General features: G+C 38.6%; 1 protein-coding gene across 1 annotated transcript in view; it reads right to left on the bottom strand.

Moving 5' to 3' along the window:
• Positions 1-876: 876 nt before the first annotated feature.
• The window catches only part of LYST (lysosomal trafficking regulator), a 339163-nt gene continuing 327054 nt past the window's right edge, over positions 877-12985 (bottom strand). The window contains 3 exon segments of the mRNA XM_042780645.1: positions 877-1015; positions 2664-2735; positions 3152-3308. Of these exon segments, the coding sequence (XP_042636579.1) occupies positions 877-1015; positions 2664-2735; positions 3152-3308 (368 nt within the window).

Genomic DNA, 12985 nt, shown 5'->3' with positions numbered 1-12985 from the left:
AGAGTAAATGCCTTATCTAGACTGTACTATGAATATCTGTGCAAATTTTTTTCATAGTGGCAGCTTTCTATTTATTGCAAATTATTAAGTATTCAATGATCTGTGAATAGCAAGTATTAAATGAATTATCATTATGTTTAAACCTTAGTGACTCAACTAGGGATATTCAACATCTAGTGTTAATGGATTTTAAGTAAGTCTTTTTATGAAGAAAAAGGATGCATCTGAAATAAAAGATACCTGCATGCTGTGGCTGTCAAAAAATTCTGGTTGTACTTTGTGCTAAGAAGGCCACTGGCAAAAACTGCCAACATTGAGATTTACCAGAAGTTTCTTTTTAGTATCAGATATTCCATAAAATATTTGGTGCAGAGGCACCTACTGAGTAATTTGCTCCTCAAAGAAAGCAATTATTGAGTCTTGAATTTTTTATCCTTTTCTTTATCTTTCCTTTTCTGGGGGGTGGGGTAGGGATAGGGGTTATCTCAGGTCAGAAAACTTTTAAAATATAACTTGATTTTAGAGTATCATATATAAACAATTATCCCAACTTTTAATACTACTGGCCTTTTGGGTTAATACAAAAAGGAGACCCTAATCTTTTCTTTGGAATATCTTTGTGGGAAAGAACTTTAAGCATAAGCTTTTACTTTATCATGCAAGACTTAAAGCTTGTTGGTTAGTATACAATGACACAACCCTCCAGATCATCAATAATCAGAACAAAACTTTTTGCTCAGGACTTTGTAGGCTCCAGAGTGTTGTGCAGATGAATAGAGTTTATCATTATTCAGATGATATATTTAGTCATCCATTTCTTCAGGTCAATCTTTTAAAACTGGTGGAGTCAACATGTAAGTTAAATTTCTCTCATGTTCACCCAGCTGCATAGCTGCTAAGGAAGGAGTAGAACATAGGCTGTTTCAAGCGCTGCTGGTCTTTTCGACACCAGGCAATCACCGTTCCCTCACTGTTTGCTGTGTACAAATGGTGGCCATCACAGGAAAATGTAAGGCTGCAAAATAAATTCAGTTCATACATTTTATCTCTTTAGCACAGTATTGGCATAGTGGTAAAAAACATAGAAGTTAGTGTAAAGAAGTTAAGATATCTTTACTGGAGCAGAGCGTTATCAACTAAATGACTATGTACAAGTCACTGGCTTAAACTGTAATTCTAATACAGTTTAACTATCCTGCTGACACATTTGTGAAGCTCATTCTAACTAGGTGATATAGAATAAAATCAGAATAATAGAGATTAGTATGTTCTTTCTTTGCAAGTTTTATTACCTAAATAGCAAACAAGTGTAGGAAACTTTAAAAAATATAACAGTATCAGATTTTCTTATAGAAATAAATTATGGTATTATTTTACAGAGATATTTTATTTCCCTGAAAGAAAAAGTATAAAGATATAACATTAATAAAGAATTAATTTAAGGTCATTAAACTTTTAAATTTGGTGTATTGAAAATATATTTATCTTAATAAAGTACAAGTGGAATCATTTCCAATTGAAACTTACTGTTGTTGTGTGCTGTCCAGGTGATTCCAATTCATAGTGACTGACTTTATATGACAGAGTAGGACTGCCCCATAGGATTTCCTAGGCTGTTCTCTTTAAGGGAAGAAGTTCTGGTGGCGTAGTGGGTAAGGCATTTGGATGCTAACCAGACAGTTGGAGGTTCAAAACCCACCAGCTTCTTCATGGGAGGAAGATGAGGCAATCTACTTCCATAAAGATTTATAGCCTTGGGAATCCGAAAGAGGTTGCTATGAGTTGGAATCAACTGGATGCCAGTGGGATTAGTTTGGTTTTAATCTTTAAAGGAACAGACTGCTAGGCCTTTTCTTCTGCAGAGCCACTGGTAGGTTCAAACCACTGATTTTCCAGTTACCAGATGAGCACTTAGCTATTGCTTCACCAGGGCTCTCACTGCTTGTGGGCCTTTACAAGTATACTCCTTTTCAAGAAAGAAGTGGTTCTCTGAGACTAGGGCCCCTAGTCACCCTTCAGGCCTTGAAATGAACTCAACCCCTGCGGCTTTACTTTCAGCCAAACAGTAAACAGGTCTATGAGGTGACCACAGGTAGATGTACTCTTTAGAACAATCAACCATGGAAAATCAGAAGGGCAGTATTTCTTATGGAGACAGCTCAGAGGGCAGGAATACATAGAAAGGAAGGACACAGGCTAAAGGTAACCACAAAGAGGAAGTGGGAAGCAAGTGGTTACATTGTGCGGATCTGTAATCGATATCATGAAACAAAATGTGTATGAATTGTTCAATGGAAAATGAATTTGCTCTGTAAACTTTCACCCAAATATCTCTCTCTCTCTGTCTCTCTGTCCCGCCCCCCCCTCACACACACACACACACACACAGTTTCTATAAGTCAAGAGGCCTCACCTGGGCTTTATACCAGCATGCCTTTCAACTAGACATTAAGTTCCTGACTCAAGATTTTAAGCTTGAAGAAGACCAGGACTGTGCCTCTCTCTTGGCACTGTGTCACTGGCAACCTGGTGTTTAATAAATGGTTGGTTTTTTATAATGATTTCAATCACATATTTCTTTAGGTCTTTGTACTTTAATATCTCTCTAATAAAAATATAGTCATAAACTATATTATGAAGAATAAAGGGGGAAAATAACTTACCTTACAATAGGTTTATGTGATTTAGAAAATGTAATTTCCCGCACAGGCTTTAAGTCCCATGTGCTCCATAATCTAGAGGGGGAAAAAAAGTCAACATCTCATTATGCAAATCAAAATTATACTTCCTAAAAAATTCCACCATATATTTGTTTGTTTATTAAAAATCACCTGGAAGGAAACCCAGTAAACAATTAACAGTAGTTACCTCTGGGAAGTTTGCAGAGGGTGGTATGGGAGACAGGGAACTTTATACTTTGTGTATTTTGTGTTATTCTTTTATAGTTAACACACATGAAATTGTAAAACTGCAATAAAGCTATTTTTATTATTTAGAAATATATCAGGAATAAATGAAAAACCTATATCCAAAGATGATTTGAAATCTTTAAATATTAATTAGCACTGTGCCTACGTATTGAAAACTAGTATCTGAAACTGCTAGATTCTTACAAAGGAAAACAGATGAAGAGAATTAAAACCCATCTTACCGCACAACTCCATTTTCTAAGCCCCCAGCAATCACATTGATAGATATTCCTTCAGGCTGGTTGGAGAAAGCAATGGAACAAATGATCTCCCGGCAGTGGACATGTCCAACGAGGTCCCCATTCACTGTCCACAATCTGAGGTCACTGCCTCCACCAGCTAAAACACCAAAATCATTCTATCAGTCACCAGAATGTGGGTGTTCAGAGCCCACTCATACTGGGTCACGGGGGGGGGGGGGATCCCTGAGGGATTGTTTATAAGCAATCCATGACTGAAGACTGTATTAATGAAATTACTATAAGTCGCTTAGCAACATGTAAGCCACCACAGGATGACAAACTGACAGACAAGTTCATCTCTCTTACCTGTTCTAAACTGCTTGGCTCACTTCCTCCTGGCTGCTGCTTAAAGCTGCTTCCAAAAGCCCCTGGCGCCTGGCTCTGCTTCCAAAAGCCTAGGGCTTTTGGAACAGCTAAGGGAGATAAACTTCTCTGTCAGTTTGTCATCCTGTGGTGGCTTACATGTTGCTATGAGGTTGGAGGCTATCCTATCAGTGTTGCAAATGTAAGCAGGGTTACCCATGGTGGACACGTTTCAGTAGAGCTTCCAGACTAGGACAAACTTGGAAGAAGGAAGAAGCCATCCACTTCTCAAACAACTGGCCAATGAAAACCTTACAAACAGCAGTGAAACATGGTTTGGTATATTTTGGAAAACTTCATGAATAGTGTTGAAATATTGTTTGATATAGTGCCAGAAGATGAGCCCCTTATGTTGAAGGCAATGAAAATATGACTGGGGAAGAAAGAGTTGCCTACTCAGAATAGAGCCAACCTTAATGATATAGATGGAGTAAAGCTTTCAGGACCTCCATTTGCTGATGTGGCACGACTCAACATAAGAAGAAACAGCTGTAAGCATTAATTTATAATTGGAACATGGAATGTATGAAGTATGAATCTAGGAAAATTGGAAGCTGTCAGAAATGAAATGGAACACATAAAGATCAATATCCTAGGCATAAGTGAGCTGAAGTGGACTTTTATGGCAATTTTGAACCAAACAACCATATGATCTACTATGCTGGGAATGACAAATTGAAGAGGAATGGGGTGGCATTCATCATCACAAAGAATGTTTAAAGATCTGTCCTGAAGTACAGTGCTGTCAGTGGTCGGATAATATCCATATGCCTACAAGGAAGACCAGTTAATACAACTACTGCTAAAATTTATGCACCACCCACTAAAACCAAAGATGAGGAAATAGAAGATTTTTACCAACTTCTGCAGTCTGAAATTGACCAAACATGCAATCAAGATGTACTGATTATCACTGGTGACTGGAATGCAAAAGTTAGAAACAAAGAAGAATCACTGGTAGTTGGAAAATATGGCCTTGGTGATAGAAATAACGCTGGAGATCACATGATACAATTCTGTAAGACCAAAGACTTGTTATTGTTGTTATGTGCTGTCGGGTCGGCCCCAACTCATAGCGACCCCTCCTTGGGTTGCCGAGGCAGTATCACTACGGAAGTAGATTGCCCAACCTTCCTTCCGAGGAGTGGCTGGTGGGTTTGAACTGCCAGCCTTCTGGTTAGCAGTCAAGTGCCTTAGGCACTATGCTACCAGAGACTTACTCATTGCAAATACTATTTTTCAAAAACACAAACAGTGGCTATACAAGTGGACTTCACCAGATAGAGTACACAGGAATCAGACTGACTACATCTGTGGCAAGAGGCGATGGAAAAGCTCAGTATCTTCCGCCAAAACAAGACCAGGAGCTGATTGTGGAACAGACCATCAATTGCTCATATCCAAGTTCAAGCTGAAGTTGAAGACAATTAAAATAAGTCCACAAGAGCCAAATATGACCTTGATTATATCCCTCCTGAATTTAGAGACCATTTAAAGAACAGATTTGATGTACTGAACATGAATGACTGAAAACCAAAGAAATTGTGGGATGACATCAAGAACATCCATGAAGAAAGCATTAAGAGAACAGGAAAGGAAGAAAAGACCAAAATGGATGTCAGAAGAGACTCTGAAACTTGCCCTTGAATGGAGAGTAGGTAGAGCAAATCAAAGAAATGACAAGATAAAAGAGCTGAACAGAAGATTTCAAAGAGCAGCTCATGAAGACAAAGTCAGTTATCATAATGAATGTGCAAAGACCTGGAGTTAGAAAACCAAAAGAGAAGAATACACTTGGCATTTGAAGAAAAAATTTAAGCCTTGAGTTGCAATACTGAAAGATTCTATGAGCAAAATATTGAATGATGAAGGAAACATCAAAAGAAGATGGAATGAATATACAGAGTCATTGTACCAAAAAGAATTGGTCAATGTTCATATATTTCAGGGGGTGGCATATGATCAAGAACCAATTGTACTGAAGGAAGAAGCCGAGGCTGAACTGAAGGAATTGGCAAAAAACAAGGCTACAGGAATTGATGGAATACTCATTGAAATGTTTCAACAAATGGAGGCCACACTGGACACACTCAATTGGCTATGCCAAGAGATTTGGAAGACAGCTACCTGGCCAACTGACTAGAAGAGATCTGTATTTGTACTCTTTCCACAGAAAGGTGATGCTATAGAATGTGGAAATTATTAAACAATATCATGTGCAAGTAAAATCTTACTGAAGATAATTAAAAAATGGTTACAGCATTATATTGACAGAGAACTTCCAGAAGTGCCAACTGGATTCAGAAGAGAATGTGGAACAAAGGATATCATTGCTGATGTCACATGGATCTTGGCTGAAAACAAAGAATACCAGAAAGATGTTTGGTTACTTGTGTTTTATTGACTATGCAAAAGCATTCGATTGTGTGGATCATAGCAAATTATGGATAACATTAAGAAGATTGGAAATTCCAGAACACTTAATTGTACTCATGAGGAACCTGCACATAGACCAGGAGGTTGTTGTTTGAACAGAACAAGCGAATACTGCATGGTTTAAAATCAAGAAGGGAGTTTGTCATGGTTGTATCCTTTCACCATACTTATTCAATTTGTCTGCTGAGCAACTAATCTAAGATGCTGGATTATATGAAGAAAAACATGGCATCAGGATTGGAGAAAGACTCATTAACAACCTGTGATATGCAGATGACATAACTTTGCTACCTGAAAGTGAAGATGACTTGAAGCACTTACTGATGAAGATGGAAGACTATAGTCTGCTGTATGGATTACACCTCATTATAAAGAAAACAAAAATCCTCACACCTGGACCAATAAGCAGCATCACAACAAATGGAGAAAAGACTTAAGTTATCAAGGACTTCATATTACTTGGTTTCACAATCAACACCAATGGAAGCAGTAGTCAAGACATCAGCTGATGTATTGCACTGGGCAAATCTTCTGCAAAAGATCTCTTTATAGTGCTGAAGAGCAAAGATGTCTCTTTGAAGACTAAGGTGTGCCTGACACAAGCCATGGTATTTACCATGGACTGTTAAAAGAGCTAACAAATCGATTCTGGAAGAAGTGCAGCTGGAACGCTCCTTGGAAGCAAGAATGGCCAGACTTTGTCTCACCTACTATGGTCATGTAGTCAGAAGGGACCATGCCATGGAGAAGGATATCATGCTTGGTAAATGAAAAAGGGGAAGGCCCTTCATGAGATGGAATGATACAGTGGCTGCAATGATGGGCTCAGGTATAGCAAGGATCATGAAGATGGCACAGGACCAGGCTGTGTTTTGTTCTGTTGTATATATGGTCACTATGAGTTGGAGATGACTCAACAGCACCTAACAACAACATGTTACTTACAGCTTTGCATATTTATCTTAAGACAATGACAAATGAGTGGGGGTTGTCATCACAATTTAGAGCAACAAGGTAAATCATGAATCATATAAATCAATCCTTATTAAATGATTTCTTTCATTCCAAAGACCACAAAGTAACCATACTTCAGTTTTCCAGGGCATGGAGGAGGCAATAAGCTTGTCATCCTCTATAAACGGGCTAGTAGTTTGAGGCCTCATGATGATGTTCCCAGTCTCCTTTAGGGAAATATTCTCATGCTGATGAAGAAAGCGGTTAAGAAGCATGATAAAGTTTGGATGACACAGTCTCACCATACTTAATATGTCATAGACATATTGTTATCACATGACATATATGTCATAGCTAAGAAACAAACAGTAGAAATGCTTCTTTAAATATAGGCTAAATACCTTCAAACATCACAGACCAAAGTGCCCAGTGTTTTCTACTAAGACTTCCCATTGTAGAGTATTAATTAGGAGATATTATCTAAATAAAGCATCAGGATGCTGGAGACTCAACAGTCGAAAGAAATTTAATATTGCAGATGGTGAATTCATCTTTTCCATGATTAAACTACATCTCACTCTTTTAAATTTAATTTCTGATAAAAGATTAAAAAATAAAAAGACTAATGAGATGAGTAAGGTTAGAAAGCTTGAAAAACTCACTGAATATATATATCCAAATGTATGGTTGGTCATTGTAACCCATTGCTACTGCATGGCTTAATCCTTCAAAATAAAAAATCTAAATGTACTCCTGGACTCTCTGAAGTATGGGTTAGAAGCCAAAGAATTATCCTCAAAGATCACTAGCAACTTGGGGTACAATAAAACCAAATTAACTACTCATCTGCCTAAGATTGTAAATATTAAAAATCACCCAATACCAGGTGGCTTTCATGTACATTTTAACAAATCAACTAAAAGTAAAAACAAAAACAAAACTCTATTCTTCCTATACATACTCACAGAAATGAAAATTAATGGGAAAACCTCTTCTTGTCCTGAATTTCAGAATTTAGAGTATTATATTCACTTCGTAATTCCACTGGCATAAAGAACAAGGCTATGGGTGTCTTACCCTACTTCAAAGGTATGTATTTTATCCAGTGGTAGAATAGTTTAAAAAAACAGAACAAAACAGAAACCACCCATTATAACATTTTCACACTTTAATAAATTTTACATTAATCACATCCCATAATACCAAACAAAAACCAAATTCACTGCCATCGAGTTTATTCCACTCATAGTGACCCCTCCCCTTGGGATTCTGAGGTGGTTTCACTACAGAAGTAGATTGTCCCACCTTTCTTCCGAGGAGTGGCTGGTGGTTTTGAACCGCCAGCCTTCTGGTTAGCAGTCAAATTCCTTAGACACTATGCCACCAGAGCTCCCACATCCATAATAAGCACTGGGAAATTTTATGAGTAGGAAGAATGAGTTTGCTAATGAAACTTTAGCCCCAGTACAGATTTATTTGGAAAGATTACATTATCTATAACGCAAAAAACAATGCAATGCACTGCTGTCAAGTCTGATCCGACCACTCCTTGGATTTCTGAGGTGGTATCACTATGGAAGTAGATTGCCTAACCTTCCTTCTGAGGAGTAGCTGGTAGGTTTGAACTGCCAGCCTTCTGGTTAGCAGTCAAATGCCTTAGGCATTACACCACCAGAGCTTCCACATATATCTATATCTATATCTATCTCAAAAGAGAAAAAAAAATGTATGTGTTTATATATATATATATATATATATATATATCTTCAAAAATACATAGATCTCTTCGCAAAAAATCTGTATTAGTGGAAACCAAGTAACCTTAAAATAAAAATCTGAATATATGTTTGTGTGTGTGTGTACATTATACGTATATATATATTGCAGTGTAGTAAATTACTTAGTATGGCTTTTCTACCCATAAGTCATTGTAAACTCAGTGGTGGAATGAGCAACTGAGGAGCTCCTGAGTGTAAATGCTATCCACCTGGGTTATTTCTGTTGGGCGTAGCACAACACAATGTTATGGGAGGCTCACTCTCAGGTGCTTAGAATTCTGTTGTTATGATTGGTTGATTTGGCCACTATGCCAAGCTCAAAAGGAGGCCTCCTAGAGGCAGAACTCTCTCTGACTGCTGGTTGAGGAAGACGTGCTGCTGAAAGAGACACGTGCTCCTGAAAGAGACACGTGCTGGGAAAGAGACGCAAGAGACACGCATTGCTGAGTAAGACATCGAGGGACATGCACTGCTGGGGGAAAGACTGTGAGAGACTCAGCTGAGACAGTGGGCTGGAGAGAGACTGAACATTTTTCCTGAACTTGAATTGTAGCCTCTGGTGCTTCCCTAATAAACCCCATAATCTGTGAGCTCTGTGTGGCCACTGCAGCGAATTATCGAACCAGGAGAGAGGTGGTGGGTGCTTTGGGAGGAATGGTTGGAGAAAGGGCTGGAGGGAGGCAGCATGTCTGGCCTGCAGAATAGGCCTTGGGCTATTGATGGTGATTCTGCCTTCCACTTGTGGTATTAGAGGAGGTCAGAACATGTGGCCTCCTTGTCCTTTTTGCATATATATATATATGTACATATGTATATATATATTTTTAAATTTTGATTTTATGGTTACTTAGATGGCACCTATAAAATTTTTGGTAGGATTTTTCGGATGATTTCAATCCCTTTTTAGTTTCTAAGAATATAAGGATGCACTCTAGTTGGGGTCACTAATAAGCTTGGCCTCACTTTCAAAAAATCATTATTTTTACTATGTTATCTATATACAGGCAGTCCCTGGGTTAAGTACTTCCAAATACAGACAAATGGTAACTTTCCCTTTAATGTTATGTAAATTTGCCCTCACTTTGAAAGGACTGAACCAACCTCTATGTGTTGGATTGGGTTCTCTAGAGAAACACAAAAAAACCCAGCAAAGTGTATATATATATATTTATAGAGACAGAGAGAGAGAGAGAGAGAGAGAGAGAGAGAGAGAGATTTATCTTAGGTAAATGGCTCACAAGCGTGTAGAAGCCGACAAGTTCAAGCTGAAAAGTTCGTCTCTGGAGGGGGATGGGGCCCGGAGCCGCCTGGCTTTCGCACGCATGGCAGAGGAGTTCAAGCCACAAAGTTCGTCTCTGGAGGGGGATGAGGGAGGCCCGGAGCCGCCTGGTTCCCGTAAGCACAACAGAGCCGAGAGAATCAAGCTGGCATGCAGCACGCTGGTTACTGTTCCCAACAAAGGATGAATCCGAAACTTCCGGGGCGAGCAGCTCGCTGCTCGCTCCAGGAAGTATATAGTCCGGAATGCCGTTCTTCCAGCTTGTCCTTGGGATAGCATTGCAGATAGGCCACACCCCTGGGGAAACTCCCCTTGGGCAGACTGGCCGCTCAGAACTCAGTCATGTGATCCATCATGGGAACCACCACTCACAACTGGAGTCCAGCCAAGTTGACACATCTTCAACTATCACACTCTACTTACAATAAATTCTTCATCATAATCACCTTAACTTGTCTGCTTTTAAATCACTGATAAGGCTTCAAGCCTTTTCTTGCACTAAAGTAAGGCTAAATAAGAACTGTATGCATCTAGTCCAACTTCCCTACAAATTCTTAAAGACACAGTTAGGAAGCTATCTTGTTCATAATCTAGAGACTGCCTGTATTCCAAATGTTCTTCTTATTCTTTTTTTGTTTTGTTTTGTTTTTAAACTTTCAATTGTGAGGTGGGTGAAAGTTTACAGAGCAAAGCAGTTTTCCATTCAACAATTCACACAGATTTTTGTTTCATGTCATTGAGTACAATCCCCTCAATTTAACATTGCATTCTTCCTGTGTTTCTCATTTGTACTCCTCCTCCTCTCCTAGCCCTTTCTGCCTTTTTAACTTTGTGCTTGGGCAAATGCTGCCTTTTCAAATCTTGAATGGTTGACTGTTCTAAGGGGTGTATCCTTTCCTAGAGCTGACCTTGTAGACCTATTGTTTGACTGAAAATTTAACTATCAGACTGAAAGGTGACCAAAGGCCACAGTCTCAGGCATTCCACCAGTCTCTATCAAACCACTAAGTCTGGTCTTTTTTATTTTGAATTTTGTTGACATTTTTGTCCCATTCTGTCCAGGACCTTTTACTGTGATCCTTTTCAAAGCAGTTGGTAGTGGTAGCTGGGCACCATCTAGCTTTTCTTGTCTCAGAGTTGTGAAGACTAAGGTTCAAGTGATCCATTAGTCCTTTGGAATAATTATTTCCATGTGTCTTTGATCTTTTTCACTCTTATTTCCTCTGGACGGTGAGAGACCAATAGTTGCACCTTAGATGGCTGCTTGCAAGTTTTAAAATCCCAGTCACTAACCACCAAAGTAGGATACAGAACATGGCCTCTGTGAACTATGTTGTTCCAGCTAGCCTTGATGTCACCTAAGACTTTGGCCCTGAGTCCCCTGGCCCACAAACCCTCAGGGTTTGTGGTTATGGCTAAGAAGTTTTCATAACCTTGCACCCTGTATGTTCGACTATACTCATGGATGTATTTGTAGCCTATGTAAATACATATGTAGAAATATGCTCTGTCAAACCTATACATATCCATGGATATAGTCCAATTCTCCTTCCCACACAGGTTCAGCTTGTCTATCTAGACATGTAGATTATTGATTATTGTTATTAATGTTATTGAAGGATTGTATATGGACTAGTATTTACCTCTGTTGCCTTCAACTCTTGCCAGTGTCTTTCTTTCCTTCATTATTTCATACTGACCTCCCATATTGCCTTCCTTTTCATCCAAGTTAGTATGTATCTACCCTCTAGTTAGTGCTTTACCCTCCCTTCCCCTTCCCCCACTAGTAAACATCAAAGAACATTTTGTTTTGTGTGACAACCTTTTCTTGAGTTTTTACTAGTGGTCTCATACAGTATTTGCTCTTTTGTGATTGGCTAATTTCACTCAGTATAATATCCTCTAGCTTCATCCATGGTGGGAGATGTTTTGCAGATTCATCATTGTTCTTTAATGTTGTGCATTATTCCATTGAGTGTATGTACCATGGTTTGTATCCACTGATGGGCATTTAGGTTGCTTCCATCTTTTTAAACGTGGGTTTACATATATCTGTTTGTGTCATGGCTTTTATTCCCTTAGGATATATACCTAGTAGTGGGACTGATGGATGAAATGTTATTCCTATTTCTAGCTTTTTAAGGAAGCGCCATACCATCTTCCACAGTGGCTGCACAATTTTATAGTCCCACCAGGACGCCAGTCTCCACACTCTTGCTAGCATTTATCTATCTTTTTTCTATCTTATGAACATTGTTTATTAGTGCTGGGGTGAGATGGTCATTGTTGGCTTGATTTGCATCTCTTTAATGGCTAATAATCCCAAGTATTACTTCATGTATTTGTGGTCTGCCTGAATGTCATTGATGAAGTGTCAGTGTATGTTTTCTGCTGATTTTTTAATTGGATTACCTTTTTGTTATTGAAGTTTTCTATCAGTTTTAGAGATTAGCCCCTTGTCCATATATTACTGTAAAACACAAAAACAAAACAAAACAAAACAAAAAAATAAAAACCAACTCCCAGTCTGTGAGTTCTATTTTACTCTTACGGTGAAATATTTTGATGCACACAAGTGTCTAATTTTTAAGAGGTTCTAGGGGTGTTTTTTTGTCTTCTGGTATCTGTGTGTTTTTAGTTGTGTTTGATAGTGCATTTATGCCATATATTAGAGCCCTCAAGTTTGTCCCTATTTTTTCTTTGATGGTGTGTATAGGTTTAGGTTTTACATTCAAACCTTTGATTCAACTTGAGTTCATTTTTTAATTTTATTTTATGATTTGGGTGAAGATTTACAGAGCAAACTCACTTTCCATACAGCAGTTTACATATACTTTGTCTCATGTCATTGACCACAGTTTACCACAATGCAACAGCTCCCCTCCCATTTCCTCCCCATAGTTACCTCTTTCCAGTGTCCATCCTGCCATACACTCCTACCCCATGAGCTGTCTCCCTGTGCAT

The sequence above is a fragment of the Orycteropus afer genome, unplaced genomic scaffold, assembly GCF_000298275.1.
Source record: "Orycteropus afer afer isolate SDZICR_OR568_19922 unplaced genomic scaffold, OryAfe1.0 scaffold00050, whole genome shotgun sequence".
NCBI lineage: Eukaryota > Metazoa > Chordata > Mammalia > Tubulidentata > Orycteropodidae > Orycteropus > Orycteropus afer.
The sequence above is the reverse complement of the archived record's forward strand: the minus strand, read 5'-3'. Positions and strand labels throughout refer to the sequence as shown.